Source organism: Ciconia boyciana, chromosome 10 (genome assembly GCF_034638445.1).
Source record: "Ciconia boyciana chromosome 10, ASM3463844v1, whole genome shotgun sequence".
NCBI classification, from domain to species: Eukaryota; Metazoa; Chordata; class Aves; order Ciconiiformes; family Ciconiidae; genus Ciconia; species Ciconia boyciana.
The window spans coordinates 8,880,147-8,899,012 of NC_132943.1; the positions used below are offsets into that span (position 1 = coordinate 8,880,147).

The window sequence follows — 18,866 nt, forward strand, 5'->3', positions numbered from 1 at the left end:
TGCTTCTCAGAGTATATGGTAAACATTAAGAGAACAGGATGGGATTTGCTTTTCTTGTATAGGCTTATAGACCTAGTTCTTCTAATTATTCATCCCTTACTCTGATACTACATTTTGCTAGATACTCTATGGTACATCCTCAGGGATTTGTGCCCTGAAGACATAAGAAGCTTGTTTCAGCTGCATGGATGTTGCTTGTGCATTTCGTTGCTTGTGCAACGGAACTTGCTTAGAGGAAAAATGGGATTTAAAAAAGAAAAGATGCTTGGTTTGAGTCCATCAGTATCAGTAAGAACAGCTGTGAGGTCTTTCTTCACTCCTGTTTGAAGGAAAGGCTTAGGATTCTTACTGAGTTTGGATCTAGACCTAGCAGAGGGAATGTCCCCTGGAAAGGAATGGGCATTTCCCTTCTTAAGGATGGAGAAAGCATTGAAGGACAAATGCTACAGTTTTAAGTCACCTGACATGATTCAAACTATTCAAATAAATAAGGAAAATTGGTGGGCCAGATCCTTACTGGCTCCTGAAAGGTGCTAGATGACTGCACTAAAAATGCAACCATGAGAGTTGGCTATATGTGGCTTATGGCAGGAATGGACCTAAGTAATTACCATAGGCTTTGCCCGTAACAGGTTTATTGCTTAAAATCTTGATATTTTTTGCAGTGTCATTAATCATGCTGAATTTATATGACTAATATGGTTATAATTCCTAACTCCATAGGGATTCTGTTACAGTTTAGTAACAATTACTGTCTACTATTGCAGATAGCTTTTATTGTAAAGCATTGCCAAAAATCTTAATGTGATTATCTTTGGTCATAATGTGTGCTTCAGTTTGCAGATACTGTAAGAAAATGTAGATCGATTTGAATGATTGCTTCAGTGTAACATGGTTTTAATTCCATGTGTAGTGCCTGCCTCATAATCTCAAATTGTACAAATTGGGCACTGCTACCCTTCAGTCAAACTGTGTATTAAATAGCATTAATTAAATATGTATTTCAGAAAGCATCTGTTATCTTCTAAGCATGCAGTTTAATAATTACGGACAGGTTATTCTGAAAACATTGTCTGAAGGATGTCAATAGAATGTTGTGTTGCATAAAACAATGAGCTCCTCTTGTGACAATCAGATAACTAAGGATATGCTGCAAAAGGATGCAGAGAAACTACAAATCCTGTTCAGAACAAGTCACATAGTAGAGAACACTTGAGTATTTTAGGTTGTTGATACATACTCTTAGTTTACATATACCTTGGAGAAGATTTTTCTTTTGCATCATTCTGTTTCATGATAACTGAATCCTAGTTCAATTGCTTTCTTCAAGATAAGGGATTTTGCTCTTCCTGGTTTTCACCACCGTTCCAGATAGGAATGAAGAAGTGGCATGCCAAGGAAGAGTTGCATTTGTCATGAGACAAGTGGTTAGGAGGAGATGTGAGACAATGAGGCTTAACGCTGCAAGGGAACAGAGATTTCTGTAGTGTCTTGTTTTGGCACGGGAGGTTGTGCTGCATTTTAGAACTTGACATACCTTTTTCTGCAAGCATTTTTAATCCTCCTTTTTGTTCTCCTATATTTGTGGGATTTAATTGTGCAGTTTTTCATGCCAGTACATAGCAGAGAAAGCACATCCTGCTGTACATTGTGCCTGCATTGGCAATCCAAGTAAACTGTGTGTTTTGAACTAAGTTTTCATTCTCTAGGAATACAGATTAGATCATTAAGTTGTAGTGCCCTTATCGGTGTTTGCAGGCTGCAGAGTCTATTAATTGAATGAATGTGGCATGGGTTGATATACTGTCTCACCTGATCAGAAGGTAACCTTTTTCTGTCTTTAGCTATAGGTTTCATCCTTCATCCTAAAGCCTTTTTAGAGGCACTGAGTTGATTGCGGTTTTATTGCTGTGTTCCATTTGTCTTCAGTTGGCAGATTCCTTCCAGCTTGTATCTACTAACCATAAGAAAGCTAATCATGTATAGATCATATATAGATGATAAGCAAATAACAGTAAGCCTTTGTGTATGTTCCTTTTTACTGGAAAAATCAGTAAGAAACCGGAAAATTCTGACCACCTGTACTACTTGCTGAAAGGGAGGTAAGGCAAAGCAAGGTAATCAGTAGATTAAAAAGCCAGGGAGTTGACTGACTTCAAAATTACAGTTACAATTATGGTATATCAAAGTGGGCCTGTGTTAAAAGTGGTCTACAGTGGAGATCCCTCCCCTTGACTAGTTGAATGCAAGCGTATCTCAGAATATGAATCCTGTTCAAGACAAAGTATTTCTTAATCTTCTCAAGTACTGTAAATGTCTGCTGCTACTACGCTTGTATTCTCAAACTGAAGAGAAAAAAAAAAAAACAATCCAACTGTCAATGTCTTCCTTAAAAGGCAAATGTCTATTAAATTCAGTTCTTATATCTTAGTCTCAACCCTTCACAGAGAAAAGAGCTCGTTTTGTCTAACACTATGCAGTAGTGAATAGTGGGAGAGTATGTTATATTGGTGTGAATTTACTGCAGAACCTGTTAAAGAAAGAATGAGGGAAACTTACATTTTTTTGAAAAATTTGAGTTTCACGGAGGCCATTTGGATCCGTTTCTGAAATATTTGTTGAAGACAATTTTAGTGCATACAGGGAAGAATAATGGGTCACTGGTTTCACTAGTTTCATACTTCAGTGAGTATTCTTGTTGTAAAAATACTTTAAATATTCTGGGTTTCATTCAGCTCTTGTGGTCAAGTACTGAATTGCTGAAATTTATAGCATTGCAAAATAATGAGCAATATTTTCCCATTCCAGACTTGTCTGCACTTCATTGTGAGCCCTCTGTTGCATATTTTGTGACATATTTAGTGTTTATTGCAGTGCTATATGTGTTTTCTCAATCAGTGTGTTTATAATAGGTCAGTTATACTGGCAACTGCAATGCAAAACACATGCATCATGATCCGTTGTAGTGCTGGCAGGATGAGAAACATCAATTGAGGTTGTTGTAAGAGGTTTCCTAATCCTGCTGAACTAAGGAGTGAGATTCTTTCTGAGTCATTGCCATCTGGAGTATATAAAAATGTGAAATAACCTTTTATTATTAAGTTGGCACATGTTACTGGAGTAGTATTGGCATTGATGAAGTTCTAATGAAATGAAATACTATGCACTGAGAAAAACTCACTGCTTCATTATTTTGTCTAGGTTCTTCAGAACCCTCCCCTGCAATTTATGGAGGTTATTGAGTAGTTAATAATGTTTTAAATCTAAAAGACACAGAGTCTTTATTGACAATAATCTGGCATTTTAATATGGATATTAATCTAGTTATAAATGCAAAACAACATGCATGTGGTGGAGAATAATTTGTAATTCATACTATAATCAGGTAATTTAGCTCACTCGTTCTGTTTTCTTGACTCGCTCTACTTATTTGACAGGTATTTATTGCCCATAAATTTTAGGGTCTAAAATTAGGCCAAGAGGCTTCATCCCCCACCTTGTCAGAAGCAATCATGGCACATAATCCTTCCATAATCTGATCACGCCCACTGTAGAATAGTTGTTCTGTCCAACTGTTGCTATTGCATGCCTGTTCTGTACTGACCTGCTCTTATTTGTAGTACATACGGTACTGCTCAGTGTATGCATATTTGTTCTTATATCAGGTTCATTTTATAAATACATACTGACTAATCCTGTAACCACTGAACTTTTGCTTTACCAGACTAAACTTGCCCAGCTTTTTTAGCCTGACTCTTCCTGTGCCTGTTGCAATATAAGTTATTTTTTCTTGAAGATAGGTGGTCTGAACATGTATTTCAGATGGGTCTTAGCAATTTCATAGGTATTGTATGTCTGTTACTGCCGTCTTCCTAGAGCAGGTGCTTTTCCTTATGTTGAACTTAGTTGCTCACTATTGATGGGAGGAGAATATTGCCAGGAAATATTGCTGGCACCCAGTAAGATGCCTATAGGCATCTATAGGTGACTTGTTTGAGAGTAAATGCCTGGACTTTCTTTAGCAATACCCTTACAGGTAGTGGAAGGACAGGCTAAATTCCCAACACCCTAAGTGTTCACACTGCCCCCATCTTCCTTCCTGATCTGTTCAATGTCTTCTCTTGCTTCCCTTTCCTGTCTATCTTCTCTTACCTGTTCTTCTTTCAGTCTCTGTTTATCCGGATTCTCTTTCACTTAAAACACCCAGCTGAGTTTCTGAATGGGCAGTATTATAATTCTTGCATCCAGGAGAGACTGATCTTTGCTGTGTATTTGCTGTTGTTTAGCAAAGCTTATATGGTTAGGCACATTTCTAGTTAAAAATACTGTCTGAGTCGGATGTGGAATCTTAATCACTTTGAATCTTCAGTCTGTGCCTTACATTCTCATTTTGAAGGGTTAATCATTGTGGAATTCAGAAAACTAGATGACAGTCCTCTTTACTCTTCAGATTAAACAATGTGAAGGCTGAGAGGTAGGGCTGGATTTAGAAGATGAAGGATTAGGACTGTTTAACTAATTCTTTTGAGGACGTGATTTCATTCTATCATGCTTAAATTGAAGTGGCCTAGTGATTTCGTGATCCCATAAATATAGTAGATGAGAATATATTTTCTTTTAAGCATCTTGTTTAGGTTCTGTATATTCTTATGTAATTGTAACAGAAATTTATGTCTGCAGTACTGAGATTAATTTAATGTTTAAAAAGTGCTAGCCAATTGTTGTGCTAATTGTGTTTATTTCTGCTGTATAGACAAAACCAAAACATTGCTGATTTTTCTGTAAATGATATCACTGTCAATTTCATGAGTGCACTGGGATTAAATAAAAAAGATTAATATCATATTCTCTATCTTTTATTTGTTAATGTTTTGTATTAACATTTTTCAGTAAAACCTCTAAATGCATCTGCTGCTATGTGTTGTGCGTACATACTATTGCTCAACCTAGTAAGAACGCACAAGAGCACATTTTAGGCATTCTGAGAGCATACTTGATTTACCTGCTCTTTTATGATTTTCCAAGACAAGTAATAACCTGTAAAGCTACAGAGATAAATTAAAAAGGTAAATAGCACTCCTCCTCCCACCAGAATATTTAGAGATAAGGCCAAATTGTGATGGTAGCTAATATACAAGTATCTGAGCTAGCATTCAGTAACACAGCACCAGAAATAGCATGTTTATCAGTGTATTCTCTAAGCCTGCCTGTTCCCCAGATGAATATTCTGTTGACTGCCCTGCACTGAGCTCCTTGATGCAGTACTGTTGGTCAGGACCTAAGCCAGCTCATTTAAAGTTAGCTTGGTTACTTGAGCTGCAGCAATGGTTTTGATGAAGAGCATGCATCTCTTGCAGAAATAACATTCAGCAAATTATGTTAGGAAGATAAGTGCTTTAGAGGAGAAATAATCACACTTTCAGAAATTTAAAAACTACATTTGAAAAATACATTAATTTAAAAAATGGAGGAAGGATTATCTCATGGTTGTAATAGTGTCATTGCCTTCTTGGTCCATGGAAATAGAGAAGATTTGTAAAGATTGGTATTGTCTTTTGTTACAGAAGCTGATACAAGTCTAATAAATAATATTATCTCCTCCTAATAATTCAGTCTGTACTTAGCTTGAAATTTTCTGTTTCTGACCTGAAGAAACACTTGTGTAAACATGTTTCACTCTTTATTTTTCCATATATAAATCAGTTGGCTTTAAAAAAAGATTATGAAAATTATTCAAAATCTCTTAGGATTTGTTTCCTCTGATGGCTGCTAAATGAAAATAATGGTGTTTTACACCTAAGCAAGCAGAGAAATTCTGAACAATTTACTAACTAATATTGCTGTGAAATTATACATAGGATTAAGAAATAGAATGGGAAATATTTAGACACTGAAAGAAAACCTTGGTAACTGCAAATGTGTTCCATCTACCTGGTGAAAAAAGACGTGTGCAAATTAAAAGACACAAATGAACTCTAATCAAATGTCAAGTCTTTCACAGGCAGATTGCATTTAATGGAAGCCATATAAACATTTCAAGTGGCTACTGACCCCATTGTTTCTAACCGCATACTCAGTGGCAGGACATCAGACCTGATGTCTTCCAAAGTAGTTGTATGTGTACGCTCATGAAAAATCTGCCTTGTGGACCTCTGAAAAGAGAGCTGTATATACGTAATCCAGTATGTTGTTTGATATTGTGCTCTTGATGAATCAGAAACAAAGAGCACAGTCCACTTGAATCAGGTGCGATTAATCAAAATTACACAGTTTTGTTATGAAATGGGATCTATGGGCAGAGACAGTGATTATACCATGGGAAATGTATGCCTTTGCTGAGACCCAGCCAACTAACTCCCTTTTAAAAGGATCCAGAGCAGCCAATGCTGAGGGAACCAAGCAGGAAAAGGGAAGATGCTTTCTATGTCTTGTCTCCCTTTCCAGAACCAAGAATGGGAAATTCAGGTAACTTGTGCTTAGTCAGGAAGCAAATACCAAAATGCTTCTTATCAAGAATTTTAAATAAAATTTTGAGAAAGTGTATTTGAAAACAAAGCAAGGCCAAACATTTCTCACAACATTTTAGGTTTGATGAGAGTTCTTTGGGTGTTCAGAACAGGGACACAAGAGCTTCCCCAGGAGTTTTACAACAACAAAATTAAATTCCCCAGTGGGTTGCGGGTAGAAACGGGTCTTACAGCTAGGTCTCCTCTCTTTAACCTCATAAACAGGCTACACTTGCCACCTGATAAATGTCTGGGTGGAGGTTTTTCTTTGGAGGGGGTGGGCGAGTGGAAGGCTTCATTTTGTCACCCTTTTTTAGGAGTGGAGTGAAGGGTTGAGAGGGAAAATTCTTGATTTCATGAGAGTGTTCACCATGGGCCTCACTTACATGGGTTTCTGATGCAGGAGGTGTACCCTGCGGCATCATCATGAGCTATTCTGGGTAGTGTGACTCTGGTAGTGCAGAGCTGGGGATTTCAGCCCCCATCTTCATGTATCCTGTGGAGACACCAGAAGAAAATACTATGAAAAAACCCCAAATTTCTTTGTCATACGTGTATGTAAATTTTTATACATAGGACTTCTCATCTGTAGAATTCATAGTGTTTTGCAAAGTAAATCTTCAAACAATGTCATACCTGAGACTAGAAATCATGGTCTTGACTCTGTGATGAACTTCATAAGGTGCCTACTAGGACTGAGGTCTTCATCAGGCATTGAATGCTTTCCTGGAAAGCGTAGTGGGGTAATAGTTGATCAAGCCTATTAAGCAGCATTGAATTAATTAAAAAAAATACTAAAAAGATGAAAATTGCACATGAAAGATGGGGTAGGTGGGAGAGAACAGTGTTGTTGGATGTCAGGAAACTGTTTTCCTATCTGAATTTACAAACTGCGTGGTCTAATCACCAGTATGCTACTGATAATACAAACCTTTTACAAATACTTTTTTTTCTAAAGGGAGGAAAAAACCCTAAATTGAAAAATACCTGTTACACATTTCTAAAGATGCCTGTCCACTGCAATGAAATTTTCAGTCAGTACCAGTCTTCTTGCTACCTGAGAAGATGAAAGCTCCAGTTACCAGGTGCTCTAAGTCTTTAGACTCCCAAATCAGCTTAAGAAGAAAATATTTGGAAAGAAAAAAACTCCACTGTATAATTTTGGGTTTCAAAATTCAATGTGGCATAGATGATGGTATTTCAATAAACAAGTTGCAGGTCCAGTACAGAATATTACTTACCGTGAGCACATTCTGACTGAGTTCTGTTAAAGCTGATTTAAAAGGTTTGTTGTATTAAAATCTATAACAGAGATACCTAGCTTTCTGATAAATGGAGTACTGGCAGATCATATCTTTGTAATTTATGAACATAGATTATTATAAATGTCGTTAATTCACTCGGATATATTTTTGCAAAGAGAACAAGAGGAGATGAAAAAAAAAAAAGTTGAGGAGCAGGAATATTAAATAAAAGGTGGGGGCAGGAATAATGCTTCTTGTCACATGCCTGGCTTTCCTGTTTGGGATTTAAGAAAGTCTGGCTATTAGGATGTGGATTAGCGGAAGATTCATTCTTCTTCATGATGTAGGTCAGACACTAGCAAACATGTGGTGAAGGAAAAGCCTGTTTTCCCCAGTAGCAAGTGGAAACAGTAGCTCTGCAGACTTTGAAACAGAGGACCAGACAGAATGATTAGTTTTGATGTCCCGTGTGCTACGCAACAGATTTGAAATGTATGAGTAATGAAGGCTTCATGCAGAAGAGTCTCTGACTGCACAGCGTGGGGCCACATTAATGCTTTTTTAAAAAGCAGCTCAGTTCCTGAGTAGCCTTTTGTAAGAAGTCATTTGTCCAAGTCAGAAAAAGGAACTGGCAATGTCCCGGAACATGCACAAGAGGAGTGTCCCTGGGAGAGCCCATTCACAGGAGCCTGACTTTAATTTCATGCTAAGAGAGGCTGTTTGCAGGTACTGCATCTTTCTGGAGAAACTTTTCTTATTGATTGTGTTAAGTCTGAGAGAATTTAAGATGAATGATATAGTGAAATTCATAAAGCTGATTTTATACTAATAGTTCACACTTGTGTGCAATCAATTTGAAGAGGTCTTAAGACCTCTTCTACAGCACTTCAAATGTTGGTCTGAAGAACTGTTTCTTCTTTCAGTATTTTATGTGAAATCTCATAATTTTTCATGCCATGGAAAGCATGTAACTCAGATGTGTCACAATGTGTGATTTATGCAAGCCACAAATTTCAGTGTCATTTACCCATGGTTTAGATACTTTTGTTATATTTATAATAGTTTCATAGATTTATCATGGGCTAGTTCCATCGCAGCAAAAATGTTCAGAAGGCTTTCTTAATCTCATTTGCAAGTTGTGATAATGGTATTGTTGACTTAGAAATGAATTTCCAAATTTTAGTCTTCTTCTGTCTTCTGATTTTTAGTTTGAATTTTAAAATTCCTATTATTTAAAAACCTGCCATGACAATGACTTCTGAGAACCGACTGCACATAGACCAGCTCAGTCTCATTTGCATCTCTGACTGTGGATCTTTAGAAGTATTGCCTTCTTTGTAGACATATTTACAGTTGTCATTAAGCATCCATCCTATTTATAATTTTTTAGATGTTTTCACTCTTACAGTTAACATTTACATTTTTTAGATTTTTGCTGCTCAATTACATGTCGCTCTTTTAAGGGCTAGTAGTTAGAAATATGATCAAAGACAAAGCATAGTTGTAAACAGTTTAAAAACCCCCACACTAATAAACCCAATACTAGGCATCTTTTTTAATTTCTTGTTTCCACTGTCTGAAGTTGCTCAGTTTAGTCATCAAAGGTGTAGAATAAAAATGGAGGATTGTTTCTATGCTGTTTAAGTCCCTGAGGTTTTAAGCTTTGAGATCAAGAAAGACCCTTGGTGTCTAGGAGCAGAGAGTGCACAGATTTGTAAATGGTATGCAAGGATTGCTAGAAAATGAAAAGTTCTCGATACAGTATTGTGCAGTCTTTGTAAGAAGCAGAAAATCTGTCAGCTTGTAACTTTTTCATCTTTCCAGTATCAGCAACTTAATTTTCCAGCCTCAATATACTGGAAGTCTTAAATTTCAAGATGAATTGAAACCATAGTCAGGATCAGATAATGAAATCATCATTATCATTTTCCTTATTTGGCTTCTCTAGTGTCTTTTGAATGGATGCCTCATGAAAAAGACACGAGTGGCTGAATTTCAAAAATGTAAGAATTAAAAGTGGTGGATTGTGTTTTGTCAGTTTCCTAATCAAATTAGTTGCACATTTATATTGTTGTTGTAAAAGCAGTAGCTTAAACATCTTTGAAGACTTCTTGTGGGCATTTTTCATAGTAGAACATTGTGTTCATCAAGTATAAGTGTTCTCATTTGCAGGTGATAAACCTTGCTAATTCTGTTGATGTTTTAGTATGTTTTCATAGCATATAACTCCTAATAAGTCACTGGAAAATGTATGCATACTGTAATGAAATTAGTCGTACACATCCAGATTAACTGAATACCTTTGTCATGTATAAAAGTAGGTTTTCCTCTTGTTGACTTTTCTTTCAGATACCTCACAAAATTATACTGGCTGATATTATTTTAAGGAAGTTTGGAAATTTTGTTAATGGCAGTATTGATTATATGTTCAAAGCATGACAGCTGGAATCATATCTTTATTTAATTTCTCAGGAAAGATTATATCTACCCCCTGCAGGCATTTTAGTAACTAACCTGAAGGAATCAAATTCTTCCTGCTGAGTGTAATTAATTTTTAGGCCAATCTAATATTTTGTAGCCTGCTTGTTTGGTATAGGTCAGCTTGATTGCAATGATCCTTGAACTATGAATTTTTTTTCTGGTTAGATCACCTATCTATCTTTCAGTAGATGTGTGTGTTTCCTGGTGATGGTATCAGGAGTTTGTTTTCCGCACGTTTGTGGGAAAACACTGTCTCTTTATCATCCTTTCAGTCTACTGCCAGTACTCTGGGAGGACAAGACTGATATAGAAGTTTTGGATATTTCCTTTCTTTGTCGAGTTAGTATAGGCACCTTTCTGAGAAGTTTCTATTAATAAAAAAAAAATTAAAAACTTTGACCATATGTAATGTCTAGGGTTATAAAAAATAGTCTAGGTCTTTTATCTGCAGTGTTATTCTATGTAAAAATAGTTGAGGTGAGATGGTGAGAGGTTTGTTTAGACTACAAGCTCTTTACAGCTGGGATTTTCTTTCCTTTTGCTAGGCAGGATTTGATGTACAAATATATAATAAGGTGTTTTAATTCCAGGAATTATATTCTTCCCCATCAGTCCCTTTAAGTTCAGCTTCTGCAGTTACATTAATACAAAAGGCAATTTTGGTCATATAGCAGCTCTAACAGTGCTTACATGGGTATGTTCCACCCACTTAGTGTAATGCAGCAGTAAAATGGGAAAATTTATCTATAGGCATTTCTGTATGTCTCAGCACTGCATGAAATCCTAGCAGAGGAATTCTGTGCTAAGTGTGCAGCCTTTCTTTCTAACTGGTGAACTGTATTCTGGGGGATTGTTTCAGCTACAACAGTGGCTTTTTTGGCAGGTGAAGTTAATGGTTTCTGACAGGAATCACTATGTAGGCTTGTTTTCCTCAGTTTGAGTTCTCATGTTAAGCTTTCACATGTTGGACTTACAGGAACTTATCTGTATTTACAACTCAAAGAATTATAAATAGGATAGGTTTTGGTATCACCATTCTGAGATTATTTTATGAATTTTCTGTTCTTCGGTGGTTTAAGTTTGCATTTCCGTTTTTGTCTGTCTTCTGAATCATAATTTAAGCCTGAGTTAAAGGTACTCATTTGTTAAACCAAATTCTGTCAATGACGAATTCTCATGTGCTTAAAATATCATTAATATCTTTTGTATTTGCAGGGAAGTTACCTGGTATAAAATCTGGTGTTTAAACATTCCATACTGCAGCGCTGTGCTCAGGAGATACGTCATTGACCATAAGCCTCTGTCAAAATATAATTGATGATGTTCGGCTCCAAAAATGAAGAGACTATATAGGGGAATTCCAAATTTATCCAATTAGTCATACAAAATCTTTTCCAGTTAATCAGGAAATCTGCTTCTATGTCTGTAAAGGGCATAGCAAGTTGAGATGTTTTTAGAGAACTATTTTAATTGAAAGGGTAAAACCCACAAACCAAAAGAAAATTTCACATATTTTGTCCATAGCTGGGTATATGACACCTTTAGCTTGTTATTGCTGAAATATGGACATGAGAAAAAAGGGAAAACATGACAACATCTTTTGTTCATATGATTCCCAACTTCCACTTGCAAGTGAAAAAATTAAAAAGATTTTACGTAACTGCTATAAAATGTCTTAGAAATACAGTCTAATAAAATGTCTTAGAAATATAGTATCAAATGTCTTAGAAATATAGTACAAAGCAAGAAAAAGTCTTTATTGCAGCGTTCTGCAGTTGAAGTTGAAGCTTAGTGCAGTGTAGGTGAGCAAAGTCCTAACATATTCAGATTTTGTGGAGGATTATCAACTTGTCCAAAGACAGATACATGCCTGCATCTGTTACTAAAACTACGTGAGAGTAAAAATTGAATTTGTTTCATTTATAGCTTTGAGAAGTTATCTCAGTGGATGCAGAAGAAACACATAGGCAAGGTATTCGTTGATAAAGAAGCTGAGCACCACTGTGGCCATCTGGAGAAAAATAAACCAAGATACTTAACCAGAAAGAACAAATACTGCTATCTTACATTTCACAGAAGAGCTTTCTTTTTGGTGTTTTGTTCTTATGGATCTGATATGTAATTAATTTAGATTGAAAATCCCCCTATAGTGGAGTACAGACCTCTTCTGCCAACAGGCATATAGAAGCAAAAAGACGTGAAGCTACTTAACAGCAGTCAAAACCTAAAATGTGTGAATTGTGGCTGTCACCTTTCTACTGTGAAGCCATACTGTTAGACATTATGTGAATAGAGGTAAGTAGATATTCTATGATATATTTTTTGGCTCTCCTTGCACTTAAATAATTTATAGGCCTACATTAACATGCACATAAACCAGCCTTTCATAATACTTCAGAATCCTGTCTTTATACTGAAATATATACATGAATATGGATTGTAACAATCCCTGTGGCTATTGCTAAAGAGAGGAAGTTGCAAGTGAGGAAGGTAAATGTCTTCCAGCTGAGGATGAATGTGGCAGCTGATGTTGGAATAAGTTATGTTAATACATGGTTGGCATTTAATTTGCTGCCCACTGTCATCTTTGTTAGAAGTCCTTAAGCAAAAGCTTTGCCATGTACAAGAAAATCGGATCTCTAATACTTCTTGTGGTTTTGCATATGAGCCTGATATCCTTACTAAATTTCTGATATTCTTACTAAATTTTTATTCTATTGAGGAAAACCTCCCACTGATTTCAGCAGAGCTTCTTACTTGTGATGCAGGTTTTTCCCACAGCTAGTTACACTTGTAACATAGATGCTGTTATAATTAAAATTACTTAAAATTATTTTACTCAAACCTTACAAGGCCATTTAAATGGTTTTCAGCAGCATGTTGATGTTTCTTATGGTTGCCAAGATATTGATGACAAGTGAGATCTCTTCTAGTTACCTGGATTTGCTCAGTCTAGCCCCAGCCCAATGCCTGTGCCATTAAACTTGTTTCATGGATGGCAGGCACTGGATAGGGGAGTTATAGAGAGTGAGAAAGTCAAACCCTATTGTCTTGTTTTGCTTTTTAATGAGAATTTCTGTTTGCTTTTATTGGAAGAGGCCACTTTATTCCCTTTAGAAATCTGATTGATTTGCTAGTGATGGCACTCATACAGCAGAAATCACCAATAACAAGCAGAATAAATACCAAGAGTGCATGTAGCAGTCAAATGTGTTTTCACTCAGCATGTTCTTTGGTAATATCCTAATTTGTTTCTTAAAAGGTTTATTTAGCTTTTTCTTTTAAAATCCTCAGGTTTTTTTCCAAGGACTTACAGTTCATCTCGTTTAAGTTGCATGCTGGCGATCAGCATCTATATGCCTTTATTTATAATTAAAACAAACAAACAAACAAAAGCTTAAAAATACACTCCTGGGAGAAGTTTAATTTTAAACTCATTGTTTCATATGATGTTGTTTAGTAATAGCCCACTGGAAGCATAAAACAAAATTCTGCTTCTTTATTAACTTGTTTTTACTACTGAACATGCTTGTTACTTTATTATATGATTTTCATGTGTATTGGGCCAATGACAGTTTTCTTAAAGTACCCCAAAATTTCATGTACTATTTTCTGAGGATTTTAAGGTCTAGCATTTGACAAGGATATTTCTTTCTATAAGCTTTGTCAGGGTCTAAAGAGAGTTTTATGCCTTTTGCTCTCATAGATATACCTTTCTCTTAACATATACTGTCTTTCTGGTTTATGAAACTACATTAGTATCTCCCGAGCCAGCAGTGTCTAAGCATGACTCACTGAACAAATGTAACGGAGGCAGTGTCCGTCTTCTCTGTTCCACACCCGTCCCCAAGCTTCACATGGATGTGTGTTTCACTCTTCCATAGAGAGTAAGAGGAGAAGAGGAAATTTTATGGAAATCACCTCAGAAAATATGTCTACAATAGTAACATTAAGTCTTTATCCTATTTATTAGTTATTTCTTCTTCTGGAGAGGGAAGCTTGTACCTAGCTTTCCATTTCTACAACTCTAGATACCTCCGAAAGTGACAGGGAAAGAAGTGAAGGGAAAGAAGCAGGCTGCAAAATTTCAACAGATAAATCTGTGCTTGGGAGGGGAAACTGGTAACTAAGACAAACCTTACCTTTGAAATTGATCGGTGATTTTCTTAGTCTCCGAAGAACCTTGCATTAGCATCTTTCATGCTATAATTGGCATTAATAATGTGTTGTGATAGAATTTAAATGCCTCATTGAGCTGCATGCTCTCTAATTTTTTAGTGGTTGTCCCATGCCATTTACTGTTGGAGACTTGTAGTAGCTCCATACTGATTCTGGCTTAGTTTAAAGGAGTTGCAGTCCTAATACAAGGTCACTGCAAAAGCCTTGTACCTATTTCTCTTCCATTAGGATTTCACAAGCAGGAAGGGACAAGAAATGAAATGTGTTTCCTCACTTATCAGAGCTGTGAGGGGAGTTGCTATTAATTACTGGAACAGAGTGATAATATTAATATCCTTGCCTGGCTGCTCCTGTACACAGAGTATCGTATTAAATGGAGTAAGACGGTGTTTGCTGTCTTTAAGGAACACAGGCACGAATTAGTTGCACTTTCTCTGGGCTTTGTCTGTCTGTTGTATAGTTGGAATATAATATGAAAAAGTAAAGGACTTTCAAGTGAAATAAAAACATACCTGCAGAGGGAATAAAAAAGCCAAAATTAGGTGCTCAGGTTCACTTTATAATGCACAGAGAAAGGTGCGTCTGAAGGGTGATTCATAAAGCCTTCATGCTGAGTGAGAAACCAGCTAGAGCTGCAGGAAAGACTGTATCCCTTCATAGAGCTCATGGACGTAAACCAGTCGAACTGCTCAGACTAAACTACAGACGAACTGCTCAGAATTTGTCTTTGAACTGGTTGGAAGAAGAAATTATGGTGGAGGGGGTCCTCTCTTGTGACCGCTTAATGAAGGCAGCACTTGAGCCAGAATTGGAAGACGCAGTATCTCCGCACGGCTTAGACTGAGGGATTCTAGCTGCTTTATCCTGTCTTTCAGGAGGGTGTCCTCTAACTGGCACATGAATGGCCTCCTCATGGAAATATTCTCCTCTTTTCCCCTAAAGCTGGGCTCCTTCTGGAATTAGTTCATTTTACATGGATCCATATAACTATGCAGTCACTGGATAATTGCCCAGATGTCTGCTAGGTGAGAGTCCCAACCATTAATTTAGAGACCGTTCATGCCATTCTTCACAGTGGCCATGGCCTGTTGTTGAATGTGTGTTCTAACTCCAGAGCTGTGACATAAAAGGTCAACATCACCTTTCTCTCCCCACAAAATATGGTTATTGTGACGATGTTTTAAGACAGTTTCAGTCCTTGGCATAAGTGATAGCTGTACTCCAAGTGTGCACACCAGATCTGGTGCTCTTCGATGACTCTAGTGCTGCTCTCCTCCATTCTGATTCCTCAAGACTCAACTCTCTGTCTCAGATGGGCAAACTCACTTATGGATCCAACTCACAGTGATGTTAGTGATGAAGTCCTAAATTGTCCTTGGCATGGCTGGGCTTTCTCCAGTATGAGTTAAATTTGGCCAAAGAATCAAAATTTGCTACAGTGCTTCACGTTTCAACCTTCTTTATATTGTGCACAAACCTCATTGTGTCTTGATTGCTGATAGCAAGGAATATAATTTGTTAAGTATATATTATTGAGTTGGTTTATGCATTCACTTGTAGCCATGTACTAAGGAGACTAGTCTCATAATACATTTAAACTACAAAAGCAAATAATATTAAATAATTAGGAGGTGAGAGAGCTGTAAGAGTGTATGAAGCATTGCCAAAATTAGGGATTTTAGAAAGTTAAACCAAGGTATAAGCAAAAGAACCTGAAACTTTATTTTGAAACCTACCCTTTAGGCAGCTTAGACAATGAAAAATTATCATTCAGCCAGGGAGAGTTTAAACAGCAAAGAAAACGGAGAGATTTACCAGGCAAATGATGGTCATGGCCTGATGCCACATGGTCCTGACAGAATGCACTATTAACCTTTTTGTTTTATTATGCCTACTTCAAATACCTACAAGGTTATAATACTACCCTGGGAAAATGAATTTGAGTGACCTATGGCTAAGTAATGACATGAATAGTAACAAGAGATGATAGGTGCAGTGAGGAGATAAGTATTCTTGCTTAACCACTGAACCTTATTAACTATATATGTTACAGTGTATTTAGTTCAAGTACTCGGTTAATATCTATTTATTTTCTAACAATTTGTTACTGTGGGGTAATGTTAGTGCTTCACAAAAACATTACTTGGGCACACTTAGTCATGGAACAAAATTAAATCTATTGTGTTCCTATTTTACAGTATGTTGCCTTCTAAAAGTATTACAAAATTTTCGTGGGTAGCAGTGATGCAGATGTGTGAACATTTATTGAACTTCTGGTCTGTTACTGTTTGTCATAACTCCCCATGCCATTGGGGAAGATGCAATGTTTGAATTTATATGTATAAGCAGTGGAAAATTTTGCCTTTCTAAAATACTTTTTTTGATTCTTGTAAGTTGAAAGACATAAATTCATACTCCTTTTCTTTTAAATAGAAGTTACTGCTATTGCAAGATACTTGCCCTGGTAGTAAAGTTACATCACCCAAAACATCAGCCTAAATCTGGTTGCGTTCCACTGAACTCAGTCAGACCCTCCACAGTTTCTTCACCTGTTATCAGCATCATTTCCGTTCAGGGCAGCTACTCTTGCAGAAACTAAATGACCTCCCTGACACTTTGCAGGGAATGGCAAAAAAAGAACTTTTGTAATGGCTCCCAGCCAATGACTCTATTAATAAAAAGTGAAAATTGAGGATAGAAAAATGAGCTGACAGCTTCCAGACAAGAACTGGCCAAAATGAGATCTAGGAATTGGGTTATACAGCATTTGGATGTTGATGATTTGGAGAAGCTAATGACCAACTAATAAGAGTGAAGTGTTCTATGACTGTTTCATCTTAATGCTATGTGAATTTTAGTCTGAGAATAAATTTATTTATTTTTTTTAGAACAAAATTTCATTATAATTGGGGAAATGAATATATGAATAGTTTTTTAGAAGTGTCTGTTGCGACTAATATAGGAAAGCATAATACACGAACAGTATGATTGGTGATACTTCTGAGAGAGGGATCCCATGAAAAAAAGGGTTGGGTTTACTAACAGTATGTTTTAAATAAGGATTTCAAACAAGGTTTTCAGATATTTCTGATTTCTTTTTCAGTTTTTTACTTGGCCTGGAAAGAGCTATGTACTGACCTGCCTCTGAACCCCAGGATTTAGCTTTGGCTGACTTCACAGAAGTGCTTTTGTACAATGGGCTTCTGTTACTGCCTGAGGTCTTGTTACATTTATTGTCATCAAACCAGCAGATTTAATATGCTAATGATTTTGATGTTACAAAAATATCCCAGGTAGTGGGAAAAGAAGCATATTTTGCCTATTCAGATGCCAAGATTAGAAGAAAAATCTATTTCATTGCTCAAAAAATTCCCTTAATCACAGTAATGTGTAACAAACACTTGCTGTTTATTCTGCAGCAGTTTAGTCTTGTTTTCCAAGAATTACTCAGAGAAAGAGAGAACAGAGTGTTTAAGATGGGGAGAGGGAGACATGGAAGGGGAGAAAAGGAAAAATATAACAGCCATGCATGAAGGATTTTTTTCTGAACAACATTTGATTGTACTCTTGCTTAGGGCAAAATAGAAAGACATTGCTGTTTAATGTATTGCAAGATAGGCAGTATACTAAAATCAACCTATTGCTGTTGAAGTTGAGGTCAAAATGTCTTTTTCTTCTTTATTGCAATACTCTGCTTCTAGTAGGAATCCAAAGAACGTAAAGCCCGTTTTGTTTGAGGAAAACAGTGGAGATAGCACCCCCACAACATAATGGGCTATCCTAAATGAAGAGTAGGAGGCAGCAAGGGAAGCAAAAATTTCCAGCAGTGTCTTTCTCTTGTTTGGAAGATCAGATCTTCCTTACACAACTGGGGAACAATTTTATTCATTATTACTTACTGATTTGAATTGACTGTAATAACTGATTAATCTGAACCATTAGAGTGAATGGATGGCTGTTGTGATGGATAATCGTAAATGTTGACTTACCGGTCCCATTTGAAAACAAACTGGCTGAGCCATCTTAATGAGGTTTTCCTGGAGTGTGTACACATTTCAAATAATTAAAGTTAAATTGAATATGAGTCCCATGTAATTACAACTGAATTTATTTGATTATATTCCCCACAAGGAGGGTAGATACAAAAGGTTTCAGTAATTTTAAAGCTTCTTGCAGTTTGTAGATGTTATGTCTCTGTTAATTGTCAGTTTTGAAGAGTTAATGACATTGGAAGTATTTCTGGAGTGCTTATGTCATCTTTTATCATACTTCTCAGCAATATCCACTTGATTCCAGCTCCAATTTATCCTTTTCTAAGGATGGTTGTGTGCAGCGGGCTTGGGGAAGGTTGGATAACACCCTGTGACCGCAGACTGGGGATGGACCAAAAGTGGGGCAGTTTTTTCCTCTTGTGTTCAAGCTCTTAAAACATTTTTAGTAATTTTTTTTCTTAACA

The 18,866-nt window shown here is 36.5% G+C and overlaps 1 protein-coding gene across 17 annotated transcripts in view; it reads left to right on the plus strand.

Annotated features, from left to right (window-relative positions):
• NCKAP5 (NCK associated protein 5) overlaps positions 1 to 18,866 on the plus strand; it is a 400,045-nt gene that overhangs the window by 209,379 nt on the left and 171,800 nt on the right. For 3 of the 17 annotated variants that reach the window (XM_072873988.1, XM_072873986.1, XM_072873987.1), the window contains exon 1: positions 8,097 to 8,476. The exons of 12 other annotated variants lie outside the window; for them this stretch is intronic. Coding sequence is in view for 2 of the 5 variants with exons in the window: in XM_072873986.1 (XP_072730087.1) it covers positions 8,385 to 8,476 (92 nt within the window). In the remaining 3 variants the exon portion in view is untranslated. Of the gene's footprint in view, positions 1 to 8,096; positions 8,477 to 12,157; positions 12,527 to 18,866 lie in introns of those variants that run through there. 2 more of the 17 variants (XM_072873989.1, XM_072873991.1) reach the window with 1 other exon arrangement.